This window comes from Globicephala melas, chromosome 2 (assembly GCF_963455315.2).
Source record: "Globicephala melas chromosome 2, mGloMel1.2, whole genome shotgun sequence".
In the NCBI taxonomy this organism is placed as follows: Eukaryota; Metazoa; Chordata; class Mammalia; order Artiodactyla; family Delphinidae; genus Globicephala; species Globicephala melas.
The window spans coordinates 15,704,649-15,719,884 of record NC_083315.2 but is presented as its reverse complement, the minus strand read 5'-3'; the positions used below and the strand labels follow the sequence as shown (position 1 = coordinate 15,719,884).

The following is a 15,236-nucleotide window of genomic DNA, read 5'->3' as shown; positions in this document are numbered from 1 at the left end:
AGCTGTGGCACACTAGCTCCCTTCCGGCTGTGTTCTTGCAGCCAACCCCAGTCCTCTTCCTGGAATCTGATCTCCGAAGCCCGAGCCTCAGCTCCCAGCCCCCGCCTGCCCCAGTGGGTGAGCAGAGAAGCCCCTCAGGCTGGTGAGTGCCGGTCAGCAGTGATCCTCTGTGCGAGAAAGTCTTCACTTTGCCCTCTGCACACCTGTTGCTGTGCTCTCCTCCATGGCTCCGAAGATTTCCTGCTGCCCAACCCTCATCTCCTCCAGTGAAGGGGCTTCCTAGTGTGTGGAAACTTTTCTTCCTTCCCAGCTCCCTCCCAGAGATGCAGGTCCCATCTCTGTTCTTTTGTCTCTGTTCTTTTCATTTTTCTTTTGCCCTACCCAGCTACGTAGGGAGTTTCTTGCCTTTTGGGAGCCTGAGGTCTTCTGCCAGCGTGCAGTACGTGTTCTGTTCCTTGTGTAGATGTATTTTTGATGTATTTGTGGGGAGGTAGGTGATCTCCATGTCCTACTCCTCTGCCATCTTGAAGCTATCTCTCCATATTTGCTTTTTAAACCTGGTTCGTGAGCCAAATTAACCCAAGTAGGTTTCTTTTAGCATCTATTATTAGAATAGTATAATATTTTATAATTTTGATACGGAATAGAAAATCATTTGATATTTGATGGATTTAGCACTTGCCTGAATATAGAGATTGAATCGGATTGAATTTTGAGTGGCGCAGAGGGAAGATGGGAGAATGAGCAGGACCTCTATTATAAAAATTGAGTTATAAACTATAAGAATGGCACATTTTCTTAATTGATCTGTCATAAAATCACTGAAGTTTGGAATTTTCAGGGTTTTGTAAAACTAAATGGGGTTCCAAAGAAGATGAAAGAAAATCACTTAGTAGGCAGTTAAGTGACTCCTAGATGATAGGACTTAAGGAGAACAGAACTGTGTAGTGGGAAACATAATTCTGTCATTTGAGGCATTGTACTCTCTTGAAATCCAATATTATTGGTGTATATGGGGGTGGGAGGTGGTATTTTAAGCCATCGGGCATTTAAGTCCTCCTGTGAGGGATTGATCAGGCATGGGGCTGAGACACCCTGTGTCCCTGCCTTTAGTGGCGAGTGCTGTGCAGAATGAGAATGCCAGCCACCAATAATGCATCCAATTTGTTGTGGATGTTCAGGTGTCATTAATTACTATAGAGAAGTTTCTAGTTTATTTCTTATGATTTTGTTTTACATCCCTGTGTGTCTCTCTTTTTTCAGTAACAACAAGAGCAACAAAACAGAGCCAAGGGTGCCTTTGAAGGGACTGAGTCACACTGACTCGATGCTGAAGGAGGAGCTTGCTAAAGTCCCTCTGCATACTTGTATAAACTTTAAGGACTGAGATGGGACTCTTGTCTGTGTATAAACTTTATCAGTATTTATACATCTTTTCCAACTTTGAAACAGAGTGGATGGTAAAAGAGTCTTAAGCTGTCTTTGTCACGCATTGTGCCTTCTTATATTTAACGTTCTCTGTCTTTTAATCAAGGTCTTTGTTAGTAGCACAACGGAGATTTGATGCTGGGCAGAGGAGAAACTTGCTGCTTGTAGGTTAAACCTTTTAAAATAACTCCTTTGCTTTTCTCAGCTGTCCATTCCCAAGCAGCATACTATGGGTGTTGATGATTAAATACGTGTAGTAGATAAACGTAAAACTTCAAATTCCCAAATATATTATCTCCAGGGCATTTCAGCTTCAGCAGAGGCAGCGAGATTATCCACCTGCACACTTGAAAATGCAGCAGTATCTTCAACCAAAGCAGATGCACGTGTAGCATACTAATTTGTTTCTCAAAATACTTTATTGCTGACATGAAAACAGTGCTTCTACCTTAAAGGCTTTGTAAAAAATTAGGAAACCCTATGACTCTCTTGGGATCTTTTGGCTACACCAGTCTTTAAGATTGCAGGTATGTTTTAGTTCTGTCCTGTCAGCAAGTGAACAGATGTTCATTTGCTTTTGTTGAGCTGGGCCACAGAGATGTGCTGTGCTTGGAATATTGTCTGCAACCATGTAGTAGCTCTTTCCTAAAAAGCTTAAGCAAGAGGCGTATTTGAGGCCATTTTGTAATCAGCGTCTCCAGGCAATATCTGCTGCCTCATCAATTTACAGGCCTCCGAGAATTATTCTGTGTTTTGCAATTTCTCCTCCATTCTGCCTTCTGATAGCTTTAAAGCCGTTTATGCTTCCTTTAGAAATACCCAAATAGTAGATTTATCCCAGCTGGACCCTGGCTTAGCATGGGTTTCTGAGAAAGCCTCTGGATCTGGCTCCTGTGTGTGGGCTTTGCCACCTTCATCTGGAAAGGACTAGGTCCATTTCTTAATAAACCTGAGTCATATGTTAATTTCTGAGAGAATTAAACAAGGAATGGTGTTTACACATTTAGTCCACAGAGATGGCAGTATTTCAGAAAGTTTCTGGAGATGTTTAAGGAATAGCATCTAACACTGATTGATCACTTACTATGTGTAAAGCACTGCATTTGGTCCTTCATGTATATTATCTTACTGACCCTTCACGGCAGTCCTCTGAACTATAATTTACCCCACTGTTCACATTTGTATTATGAGCTTTAGAGAATGAAATAACCTACCAAATCCCATACAAAATTAGAACATAGGATAGTTTGATTTCAGATCTCAGTCATTTAGTCACTGAGCCGTGATAATTTTGTATCATGTTAAAGCAGTATAAGGATTTATAAAATATAGAAAAAAAATTCCACCCTCTAGATTTGGTCAGATCTAATGTGGCTCATTAAATATTCTTTTGTCTGCTGTGTTAGATGAAACATTACTATGCATTGCGTGGTGCTGATTAACTGCAATCACATTTCTCAAAATCGCAGATATAAGCAATTAATTTTAGTATTTTCTTCAAATATTCATAGAAGCAAAGAATATAGGCTAAATGTACAGCAAAAATTTAGTCTCAAATTCAAGTGAAAAATTCCCTCATCCATGTTTTTTTCTGGCTCTTGAAGGGAGCTCACCTACTGGTTTTATGGGTAGGAAGGAATGAATACTATGTTACTAATTATATCACTGACTATGGTTTTCAAGTTGAATGTCTGGATTCTTGAGAAGTCAGTGCCTGAATTTTGAAAAGATACTGAAGCATTTTTAATATGCTACTATCTACTTGTTATTTCTTCGATATTCCATTTAGAAATGCCAGAGAGTTCTCACCACTCTCCTATTCAGAAACAATAGGCTTTATTAATATGAACAAAAGATGTTACTACTAATAATAAACTATTAACTTAATGTTACTCTCAAACTTTTCAAAATCATAATATGAGAGACATTTTATCTTTTAATTCAAGAATACTTACAGTGTGAACACATGATGGAGAAAAGGTTACTGTCATCTTTTTTGTGTTTCACGTGTTTACTTGAGAAATAATATTGAATGTGTACTACTAATTAAGAAAACTTTCACACAGTAAATATAACTACAAGGGTTTCTGTTCGTGTAGTTACTAGTGTCATCCAAGTGAGTTTATGTCCATTATTCACCTACATGAAAGTTTCCTCTAAGATTTAAATCAAGTGTTCTGAGCCCTAAGCTTCGCTTCAAAAGCCATCTTCTCTTAAAATGTTTGATGTGAAAGGAATTTGTCTCATGTTTGTTGTTTGTTTATTTTATTATTTTTTAAAACATCTTTATTGGAGTATAATTGCTTTACAGTGGTGTGTTAGTTTCTGCTTTATAACAAAGTGAATCAGCTATACATATACATATATCCCTGTATCTCCTCCCTCCCATCCTCCCTATCCCACTGCTGTAGGTGGTCACAAAGCACCGAGCTGATCTCCCTGTGCTATGCAGCTGCTTCGCACTAGCTATCTATCTTACATTTGGTAGTGTATATATGTCCATGCCACTCTCTCACTTCGTCCCAGCTTACCCTTCCCCCTCCCCGTGTCTTCAAGTCCATTCTCTATGTCTGCGTCTTTATTCCTGTCCTGCCCCTAGACCCTTCAGAACCATTTTTTTTTTTTTTTAGATTCCAAATATATGTATTAGCATACAATATTTGTTTTTCTGACTTACTTCACTCTGTATGATGGACACTAGGTCCATCTACCTCACCACAAATAAATCAATTTCGTTTCTTTTATGGCTGAGTAATATTCCATTGTATATATGTGCCACATCTTCTTTATCCATTCATCAGTTGATGGACACGTAGGTTGCTTCCATGTCCTGGCTATTGTAAATAGAGCTGCAATGAACATTTTTGGTACATGCCTCTTTTTGAATTATGGTTTTCTCAGGGTATATGCCCAGTAGTGAGATTGCTGGGTCATATGGTATTTCTATTTTTAGTTTTTAAAGGACTTTCCATACAGTTCTCCATAGTGGCTGTATCAATTTACATTCCCACCAGCAGTTCAAGAGGGTTCCCTTTTCTCCACACCCTCTCCAGCATTTATTGTTTCTAGATATTTTAATGATGCCCATTCTGACTGGTGTGAGATGATATCTCATTGTAGTTTTGATTTGCATTTCTCTAATGATTAATGATGGTGAGCGTCCTTTCATGTGTTTGTTGGCAGTCTGTATATCTTCTTTGGAGAAATGTCTATTTAGGTCTTCTGCCCATTTTTGGACTGGATTGTTTTTTAGATATTGAGCTGCATGAGCTGGTTATATATTTTGGAGATTAATCCTTTGTCAGTTGCTTCATTTGCAAATATTTTCTCCCATTCTGAGGGTTGTCTTTTTGTCTTGTTTATGGTTTCCTTTGCTGTGCAAAAGCTTTTACGTTTAATTAGGTCCCATTTGTTCATTTTTGTTTTTATTTCCTTTTTTCTAGGAGGTGGGTCAAGAAGGATCTTGCAGTGATTTATGTCATAGACTGGTCTATGTTTTCCTCTAAGAGTTTTCTAGTGTCTGGCCTTACATTTAGGTCTTTAATCCATTTTGAATTTATTTTTGTGTATGGTGTTAGGCAGTGTTCTAATTTCATTCTTTTACGTGTAGCTGTCCAGTTTTCCCAGCACCACTTATTGAAGAGGCTGCCTTTTCTCCATTTTATATTCTTGCCTCCTTTATCACGAATAAGGTGATCATATGTGCATGGGTTTACCTGTGGGCTTTGTATCCTGTTCCATTGATCTATATTTCTGTTTTTGTGCCAGTACCATACTGTCTTGATAACTGTAGCTGTGTAGCATAGTCTGAAGTCCAGGAGCCTGATTCCTCCAGCTCTGTTTTTCTTTCTCAAGATTTCTTTGGCTATTTGGGATCTTTTGTGTTTCCATACAAATTTTAAGATATTTTGTCTTAGTTCCATGAAAAATACCATTGGTAGTTTGATAGGGATTGCATTGAATCGGTAGATTGCTTTGGGTAGTATAGTCATTTTCACGCTGTTGATTCTTCCAGTCCAAGATCATGGTATATCTCTCCATCTGTTTGTATAATCTTTAATTTCTTTCATCATTGTCTTATAGTTTTCTGCATAGTGGTCTTTTGTCTCCTTAGGTAGGTTTATTCCTAAGTATTTTGTTCTTTTTATTGCAATGGTAAATGTGAGTGTTTCCTTAATTTCACTTTCAGATTTTTCATCATTAGTGTATAGGAATGCAAGAGATTTCTGTGCATTAATTTTGCATCCTACTACTTTACCAAATTCATTGAGTAGCTCTAGTAGTTTTCTGATAGCATCTTTAGGATTTTCTATGTATAGTATCATGTCATTTGCAAACAGTGGCAGATTTACTTCTTTTTTTCCTATTTGGATTCCTTTTATTTCTTTTTCTTCTCTGATGGCTGTGGCTAAAACTTCCAAACCTATGTTGAATAATAGTGGTGAGAGTGGACAACCTTGTCTTGTTCCTTATCTTAGAGGAAATGCTTTGAGTTTTTCACCATTGAGAATGAAGTTGGCTGTAGGTTTTTCATATATGGATTTTATTATGTTGAGGTAAGTTCCCTCTATAACTACTTTGGGTAAGGTTTTTATCATATGGTTGTTGAATTTTGTTGAAAGCTTTTTTTCATCTGTTGAGATGATCATATGGTTTTTCTCCTTCAGTTTGTTTGTATCACATTGATTGATTTGCATATATTGAAGAATCCTTGCATTCCTGGGATAAACCCCACTTGATCATTGTGTATGATCCTTTCAATGTGTTGTTGGATTCTGTTTCATAGTATTTTGTTGAGGATTTTTGCATCTATGTTCATGAGTGCTATTGGCCTGTAGTTTTCTTTCCTTGTGACATCATTGTCTTTCTTTTTGACATCTTTGTGACATCTTTGTTTTGGTATCAGGGTGATGGCGGCCTCATAGAATGAGTTGGGGCGTGTTCCTCCCTCTGCTGTATTTTGGAAGAGTTTAAGAAGAATAGGTGTAAGCTCTTCTCTAAATGTTTGATAAAATTCACCTGTGAAACCATTTGGTCTCGGGCTTTTGTTTGTTGGAAGGTTTTGAATCATAGTTTCAATTTCAGTGTTTGTGATTGGTCTGTTTATATTTTCTGTTTCTTCCTGGTTCAGTCTCAGGAGGTTGTGCTTTTCTAAGAATTTGTCCATTTCCTCCAGGTTGTCCATTTTATTGGCATATTGTTGTAGTAATCTCTCATGATCCTTTGTATTTCTGCATTGTCAATTGTTGCTTCTCCTTTTTCATTTCTAATTCTATTGATGTGAGTCTTCTACCTTTTTTTCTTGATGAGTCTGGCTAATGGTTTATCAATTTTGTTTATCTTCTCAAAGAAACATCTTTTAGTTTTACTGATCTTTTCTATTATTTCCTTCATTTCTTTTTCATTTATTTCTGATCTGTTCTTTATGATTTCTTTCCTTCTGCTACCTTTGAGGTTTTTTTGTTCTTCTTTCTCTAATTGCTTTAGGTGTAAGTTTAGGTTGTTTATTCGAGATGTTTCTTGTTTCTTGAGGTAGGATTGTATTGCTGTAAAATTCGCTCTTAGAATTGCTTTTGCTGTATCCCATAGGTTTTGGATCATCGTGTTTTCATTGTCATTTGTCTGTAGGTATTCTTTGATTTCCTCTTTGATTTTTTCAGTGATCTCTTGGTTATTTAGTAGTGTATTGTTTAGCCTTCATGTGTTTGTATTTTTTTTTACAGATTTTTTCCTGTAATTGATATCAAGTCTCATAGTGTTGTGGTCAGAAAAGATATTTGATACGATTTCAATTTTCTTAAATTTACCAAGGCTTGACTTGGGACCTAAGATATGATCTGTCCTGGAGAATGTTCCATGAGCGCTTGAGTAGAAAGTGTATTCTGTTGTTTTTGGATGGAATGTCCTGTAAATATCAATGAAGTCCATCTTGTTTAATGTATCATTTAAAGCTTGTGTTTCCTTATTTATTTTCATTTTGGATTATCTGTCCATTGGTGAAAGTGTGGTGTTAAAGTCCCCTACTACGATTGTGTTACTGTCAATTTCCCCTTTTATAGCTGTTAGCATTTGCCTTATGTATGGAGGTGCTCCTATGTTGGGTGCATAAATATTTACAATTGTTATATCTTCTTCTTGGATTGGTCCCTTGATCATTATGTGTGTGCTTCTTTGTCTCTTGTAATAGTCTTTATTTTAAAGTCTATTTTGTCTGATATGAGAATTGCTACTCCAGCTTTCTTCTGATTTCCATTTGCATGGAATATCTTTCTCCACTCCTCACTTTCAGTCTGTATGTGTCCTAGGTCTGAAGTAGGTCTCTTGTCGACCGCATATATACAGGTTTTGTTTTTGTATCCATTCAGCCAGTTTATGTCTTTTGGTTGGAGCATTTAATCTATTTACATTTAACATAGTTATCCATATGTATGTTCCTATTACCATTTTCTTAATTATTTTGGGTTAGTTATTGTAGGTCTTGTCCTTCTGTTGTGTTTTCTGCCTTGAGAAGTTCCTTTAGCATTTGTTGTAAAGCTGGTATGGTGGTGCTGAATTCTCTTAGCTTTTGCTTGTCATTAAGCTTTTGATTTCTCCATCGAATCTGAATGAGATCCTTGCTGGGTAGAGTAATCTTTGTTGTAGTTTTTTCCCTTTCATCACTTTAAATATGTCCTGCCACTCCCTTCTGGCTTGCAGAATTTCTGCTGGAAGATCAGCTGTTAACCTTATGGAGATTCCCTTGTATGTTATTTGTTGCTTTTTCCTTGCTGCCTTTAATATTTTTTCTTTGTATTATTTTTTTGATAGTTTGATTAATATGTATCTTGGTGTGTTTCTCCTTGGATTTATTCTGTATGGGACTCTCTGCACTTCCTGGACTTGATTGACTATTTTCTTACCCATATTAGGGAATTTTCAACTATAATCTCTTCAAATTTTTTTTCAGTCCGTTTCTTTTTCTGTTCTTCTTCTTGAACCCCTATAATTTGAATGTTGGTTCATTTAATGTTGTCCCAGAGGTCTCTGTGTCTCATGTTTATTTTTGCATTGGTGCAGGCAATACCTGACTTTTGTGATGTTGCCAAACTCCTAACTCCATTATCTGTGTTGTGATCTGCTTTTATTTTGCTACTTTGCTATTCTTTGTTTTTTTGGGCCATGCCCCGCGGCATGGGGGATCTTAGTTTCCTGACCAGGGATCAAACCCTTGCTCCCTGCAGTGGAAACACAGAGTCCTAACCACTGGGCCACCAGGAAATTCCCTTTTCTTTTCTTTATTTCACCTAACACAGAAAAGTGAGGTGGGGATGTTTGGAAAACCTTGTTTGCCAAAGTTTTGGAGAAAACAAAGAATGTTAATTGCTTTTCTTAGAAACATAACTACCATATTACAAACATAACTTCTGAATATAGGGCCTCTCTTTGTAGAAAATTATCATGGGGTTCCACTTTCTTTAACTCATTCAACCTATCCCTCTTTGCAGGATCCCAACCAAAATCCCTGGTAAATCTTTTTGTTAAACACGTTTAACTGGTGTATCTCATTGTGCCTGGTGGGTCTTCTGTTTCATAGCCTCACAGGTCCATTAGTAATTTCCCTACAGTTAGAGAAATTGTTCTTTACCTAAGGAAAACGTTTCCTCTTTCTGTGCCAGTGGGCTCAAAAGGCAGCCGATTTTCATACTAACACTTCTTCAGTTGAATCGAATAAATACATATTGCAAACTCTGGTGAGGAGAGGGTTGAAGTTAAGAAGGTAATTTAAAAGCTACTTCATTAGATCAGGTGTGAAGATATACAAGTGGCAACAGGGATGGAAAGGAGGGGGTGTTAATAGGTCCTGACTGATTGGACATGTGACTGGAGGAAAAAGTCATTCCAAAGACCATTTTAGAGTTTTGAGCACTGAAGTTTTGAGCAGTTTTCTGAAGTTTTGAGTGTCAGGGGAGAGGTCCTAGTTGAGGAGAAAGAACGTTATGAATCAGAAGTGACTTCATGTCATCGGAGTGAAAATATCCAGCTATGGAGATGGCTATGGAGATGTGGGAGGAGCGCTCAAGAGAGAGGTTGACATTCCTGATGTAAATTTGTCATCAGCCTGGGTGACAGTTAAAGCCCTGAGGATGAATGGGTTTTCAGGAAGGGTGTAGAGGAAAAAAGAAGAGACTGGAGATTAGTTAAGACTTATTTCCACTTCTCTCTTTAAATGTGGCTGCTACAGGTATATGCTTAATTTGGCAAGAACTAGGGAATATATCTATGTGAGAAAGCTTTCAAGAAGAATAAAGTTAATCTGTAGAGAATAGATTTTTTTTTATTGGTAAACACTATTCATCCAATAGCTTAAATATTTTAATAACTATGTTATAATAATAGCTAACACTAATGCCAACTATAGGCCAAGTGCAATTGTACATGTAATAACTCATTAATCCTTACATAAACCTTATCATATAGGTAATAACTTATTATTTTTATCAGTACCTTTTTACAAAGAAAACTGAGGCACAGAGATATTAAGCACCTTCTCCAAGATCTTCTTGCTATGAAGTGGTATATCTGGGATCTGAATTTAAGGAGTCTGGTTCCAAATATACACTTTAGTCACTGTGCTATATTGGCCTCATATGAAACTACCCCTATGTAACAAAATTTGATAGACCTTTCCCAGCATGGTCCTGACTTATAATTAGTCACATGGTTATTCTGTTTTATGTGAAGAGGAGATGACTTTCTGAGGGCTATATATTGATGGTTTGCTGGACACATTATGGATGTTTCTTATATTTTTAATAGACTAGTAGATAGTGTCTGGTTCAAAAGAAATGTATTAGTACATCTTGTACAGAAACAAAAGAGAATGCAGCACAGAAAAATGCAGACCATCTGTTAAGCTAAGAAGCAGTGTGATGTTTTGGCATAATAAAATGTTTATATTATGAACAAGGCTGAGCAGTGCACACAAGTTTAATGCATCCATGAATTAAGCCTCACACATCATTGGTATTCATTAGTGAAAGTGGGATAATACTTCCCACCAACACACCAATTTTCTATTGATTTAAGTAATTAGGATTACTTGATCTTTCTAAGTTTCTCAGATTCATTATACCAGAGAATTTCCTGGTGGAGACTGGGCTGGCTTCACATCACAATATAACATTCAGTCATTTTAACAATAAGTCGCTGAACAATGATCTCCAGTCAGTGTCCCAAGCTGCGTCTAGATAATGGCAGAAGATGTGCAGGAGGATACCACAAGGACATCCAAGGCAGGACTGTGAGTAAAATTCAGAGAACCAGAGGTGGAAGTGAAGCACAGATGAAAAATGCCAAGAATCAAGAGTTCAAGATGGAGCATGGGTCCAAGAACTGGTAAATACTAAATAGTATGAATGCATAGGAACCAAACTTAGGAGATGATATGGGGCAGAAACCAGGTGACTGTTGCTTCATTTCACAAACATGTTACCTAACCTAGACATGTGGGATAGAGATGACTGTACATTTTCTTGTTCTTCAAAATGTACGTTTAGATCTCTTTCCACTTGGAATTGGTATGGTCACCCAAGTGCTTCTAGGAAGTGACATGTTTCTTATTTGTAGGCTCTGTGCTATAAGACTGTCAGGTAATCATGTTCCTTGCTCTTTGTTTTTGTTTTATTTCATTTTTCTTATCCAGGTTGTTTTTGAAGGCCAGATGATTTCAACTCATGAACAGGATGAAGTCATAGCTATTGATGATATATCCTTCAGCTCAGGCTGCTTGCCTGCAAATGGTAAGAACTTTTCCTTATTTTGATCCTTATTGTATAATAAATGCAGTGCAGTTTAACTATTGTATAATGACTTTGATCTGCTCTTTATTTTTACTTAATGCTTTAGAGTGAGCTATTTCCCATTGTTCTAATACACTGTGTAACAATGACTAGATTTGTGCTAGAGGTGAAGGCAGGGTATTTTTCACTGCTGAGGCTATGAAGAGCTGAAGGGTGTAATTTAGTCTCAGATTTGGAACCTTGTAGCCATGTTTACACTGTTTAGTTAAATCTTACTCAGCGAACTCTATGCCTTCTAGGAGATCAGGAGAAAACTGGCCTCCATAGACTTGAAATTATCTTCTTGGAGAATCAATTTGACTATGCCACTGAAAGACACAAATAGAGAAATATATTAATTATAATCTATTTTCTATTTAGACTGAAACAACTAGATCAATAATCCACACAGATCTAAAAAGTCATCCATAGCGGTCCCTTGATTATATTAACTGTATAATATTCAATTCACCAGTCACATTGTTCTCAATAGAAATGTTCAATGTTTAAAATATAAATTGGTAATGATAAAATTAACTTAGTCTAATAAGCAATAACTATACATATTCAGATATGTATTATAGATATTTGATAGATATTTTTCCTTTTGAAATTTTATTATGATATAGTAGAATAAAGATAGCTATTTTGTAGAGAGGATTCCCAGTTCTAATTTTGTACAAAGATATGGTAGTCGTGGTAAAAAATATTCCAGTAACAGAAGAGATGGATTGGTCTCCCTAAGAGAAATCAAGGAAACTTGATAACGGGTATTGCGCTTTGATGTTTAAAAAGCACTCCTGCTGTTATGGTAAGAGCTTACAGGTATGTGTCTTTTGCCACTCAAACCAAGATAAGGTTTTACAGGAGCTGATGACAGCACCTTCTAAACACTGGAACACATAAAGATCTCTTTCATCTTTGTACTGTCAGTTCTCAGTATATGTTAGTAAGAAATCATGATAGGATAAATTGAAACATAGGTAAATTGAAATGGAGAACTTTAAAGGAACAGACTATAACCTCCACCCATTCCTAGAAGTAAATAATTTAAGTATAAACATCAGTGCCTTTTCACTAAAAGAAGATAATATTTATTAGATTTATCAGAAGAGAATCAATATACCAGTGTAGACTACATTGTTAACTCCAGACAAAGTATGATCTGCCATTCAAATGTCCCCTAATAATTCCTCTTCTCTTACTGTGCATGGTCGTTCCTGAGGCCAGAGCACAGCCTGCTTATGCTTGAGTTTTAATGAGACACCTAGTCCCTGACCCTGATCACTTCAGCAGGGTCTTTATACATTCTCAGTTTTATAGTTGCTGCAGAAATTGAGGTCTGCCAAACAAAATGATCCCTAATAGTTCTATTTATTGCCCAGTCTGGCTGATCACCCTCAAAGGAGAATAAAGCAGTGAAATCAGCTATTGGCTGGACTTTCTGAACCATCAGGAAGTTAGGAACTGGCTGTTGCCCTTGAAACTTTGTTTACATTACAGATTTACACAGGAGAATGCTTGGGCTGTGCTTGGGACTTGAGATCGCTTGTAATAGGACTCTGCTATCATTTCAAACATGAACTTACTCTTCATCTTTGGCTCTGGGAACCAAAGCCATTTCCCTAATTACCCATGATCCATACACTGGGACAGAGGCTGGTGTAGATGGGCTATAATAATTACTCAGAAGACGAATGCCAGATTTTTAGTAAGCACTTAAAAGAACTCCTTAAAATCACTATAGAATTTTTTTTAAAAAAGCAATAGTAGTGGGAGTGAGAGCATCAGAAAGTTGGACATTCAAGGAAAAGTTGTGGTCACATAGAAAAAATATTGGAGTCTACAATTTCTAAGAATAGTTCTAGATAGTGTTATCACCCTATTATTTTGAGTTGGTGTAGAAATAAAGTTTACTGAAGATGAGACATGAACTTTAAAGCTAAATTATTGGGCAGGCCTTTTACATGGATATTGAAGTTATACAAGTTTACAAGGAAAAGGCCTAGAGAAGAAGACTTTGAAATCCAAGACTGAAGTCTTTAGTGAATATGGACATCAGATCTCCTGCATGGATGACACAGGGCTATAAGTTGGATGTCATGGGCCAAGATGTGTTTACAACATGGAAGAATGAATCATTGTATAGAAGCAACATTGGGGATTTAGAAGGATGACAATTTTAATTTTAGGCCTTTTGTTTTATGGGGCGTTGGAAAAGAAGGTCTCCCCTTGGGAAAGCTACAAAGGAAGTGGTCTCTTTTTGGGGAAAGCCAGGACTCAGGTAAGGTCACAGAGTGTACTTTGACTCTTTGAAGGTGAGAGTGCAGGGGTTTTGTTTTTTGTTTTTCAAATAGAAGGAGGAAAACACAGCAGCGTGAGGATGAATAATAGAGAAAAAGGATAAAGCATCATGGGATAGGACTGGCACTTGGATGGACTTCTGTTTTGTAAATGGTGAGAATGTGAGAGGTGGTAAAGTTAAGTAGCATTAAATTTTCAAATGAGACTCTGCAGTCAAGTTCAGGCACTCTCAGGATAGACTGCACCTAGTTAACCATCAGAATCACATAGAAGAGCGATAGATTCTGGGATTCACTCCAGACCTGATAGATGGGAATCACTGAGGATGGAGCCTACATTTAAAGTAATGTTCTCAGGAAATTTTTGTGAAGTCAGCCAATCCTAGGTTTAAGAACAGAACTAACCTTTTGGGATCCACAAGACCTAGTCTCGTGTTGATTATTGCACTTGGCCGTGACTGCCCTGGAGCAGGGTTCTGGATGACTAGAGTCTGTGGTTTCAGTCTCATGCGGTCCTGGTGGTGACAGTCCAGGTAGGGGAAGCAGGCAGATACAACCTAACATCTTCTGGACATTTCCATCAGAAAATCCTACTCCAATGGACAATAGGGTTAGGTATGCATTTGGAAGCAAGAAAGCAGAAAAGATTGCTTAGATGACTTAATAGAGGATATAGACAGTCATGGCATAGGTTCTTCAACTCTGATACTGCTAAATTCAAGGACTAACAGATTTCCTTTGTATTTCCCTCATGCTTGTCATCTTATGCTCATAGAATAACCTCTCACATTCAGGGCAGGAGGAAGGAAGGAACGGGAAGTGACGTAGTTTCGGACATGTCATTCATCGGCTAGGTGATGTTCAGGCAGACAGCCTTAGTTGCCAGGGAGACTAAGAAAACTGAAGATTTAGATGTGGCCTCTGTAATAAAGGCAGGCAAGGGGAACAGGTTTATAAGTCGAGGGTGCAAATATATTTGCTACAGAAATTCAACATCAGTATGTTTAGAATTAAATTCCAATCTTCTTTCAAATTCTGTTCCTTCTCCTGCGTTCCCTGTTTTAGTTGTTGGCATCTGTTTGGTCTCACTCAGGAGCCAAGGAGTTGTCCTTAAATCCTTCTTTCCTTTTCTCACCTCCACATTAATTTGGTTAAAAACGTTATTGAGGGAATGTCCTTATATTTCTCAAATTGTCTCCACTTATTTATTCATTATTATTTATCCAACTCTGATTTTGTTTGCCCCATTTTTTTTCTCTTGGATTGTTAAAAATTCCGGTTTCAGTCTATTTCACTCCCCTGTTCACTACTCCCTGCTATCCACCAGATTGTACTTTCTAACATCCAAATGTGACCAATCTCTATTTTGTTTAAATCCATCAGTAAGTCTCATTGCCTTCAGAATGGAATTGAAATTTTTTGTCATGACGTAAGCTCACCAGGATCCTGCTCTTAGGCACCAGCCCAACTTCTTCCTTCTTAATTTCCCCAAGAATTCCCATATTCTGGCCAAAAAGAACTACCTGTGAATCCAGCAACACAGTGTTATCTCATTCTTGGGTATCTTTTCAAACCTTGCTCCCTCTTCTTATTTCATGAAAAAAATTTTTGGCCTGTTCTGCTACTAGATATCCTTCCAGACTGAGTCAATGTCTCTTTTCTGAGAAGCCTTCTCTTACAGAAAATC

At 37.3% G+C, this 15,236-nt stretch overlaps 1 protein-coding gene across 1 annotated transcript in view; it reads left to right on the top strand.

The window, feature by feature from the left end:
- MALRD1 (MAM and LDL receptor class A domain containing 1) overlaps positions 1 to 15,236 on the top strand; it is a 584,500-nt gene that overhangs the window by 35,250 nt on the left and 534,014 nt on the right. The window contains exon 6 of the mRNA XM_060293508.1: positions 11,111 to 11,207. Coding sequence (XP_060149491.1) covers positions 11,111 to 11,207 — 97 coding nt within the window. The remainder of the gene's footprint in view (positions 1 to 11,110; positions 11,208 to 15,236) is intronic.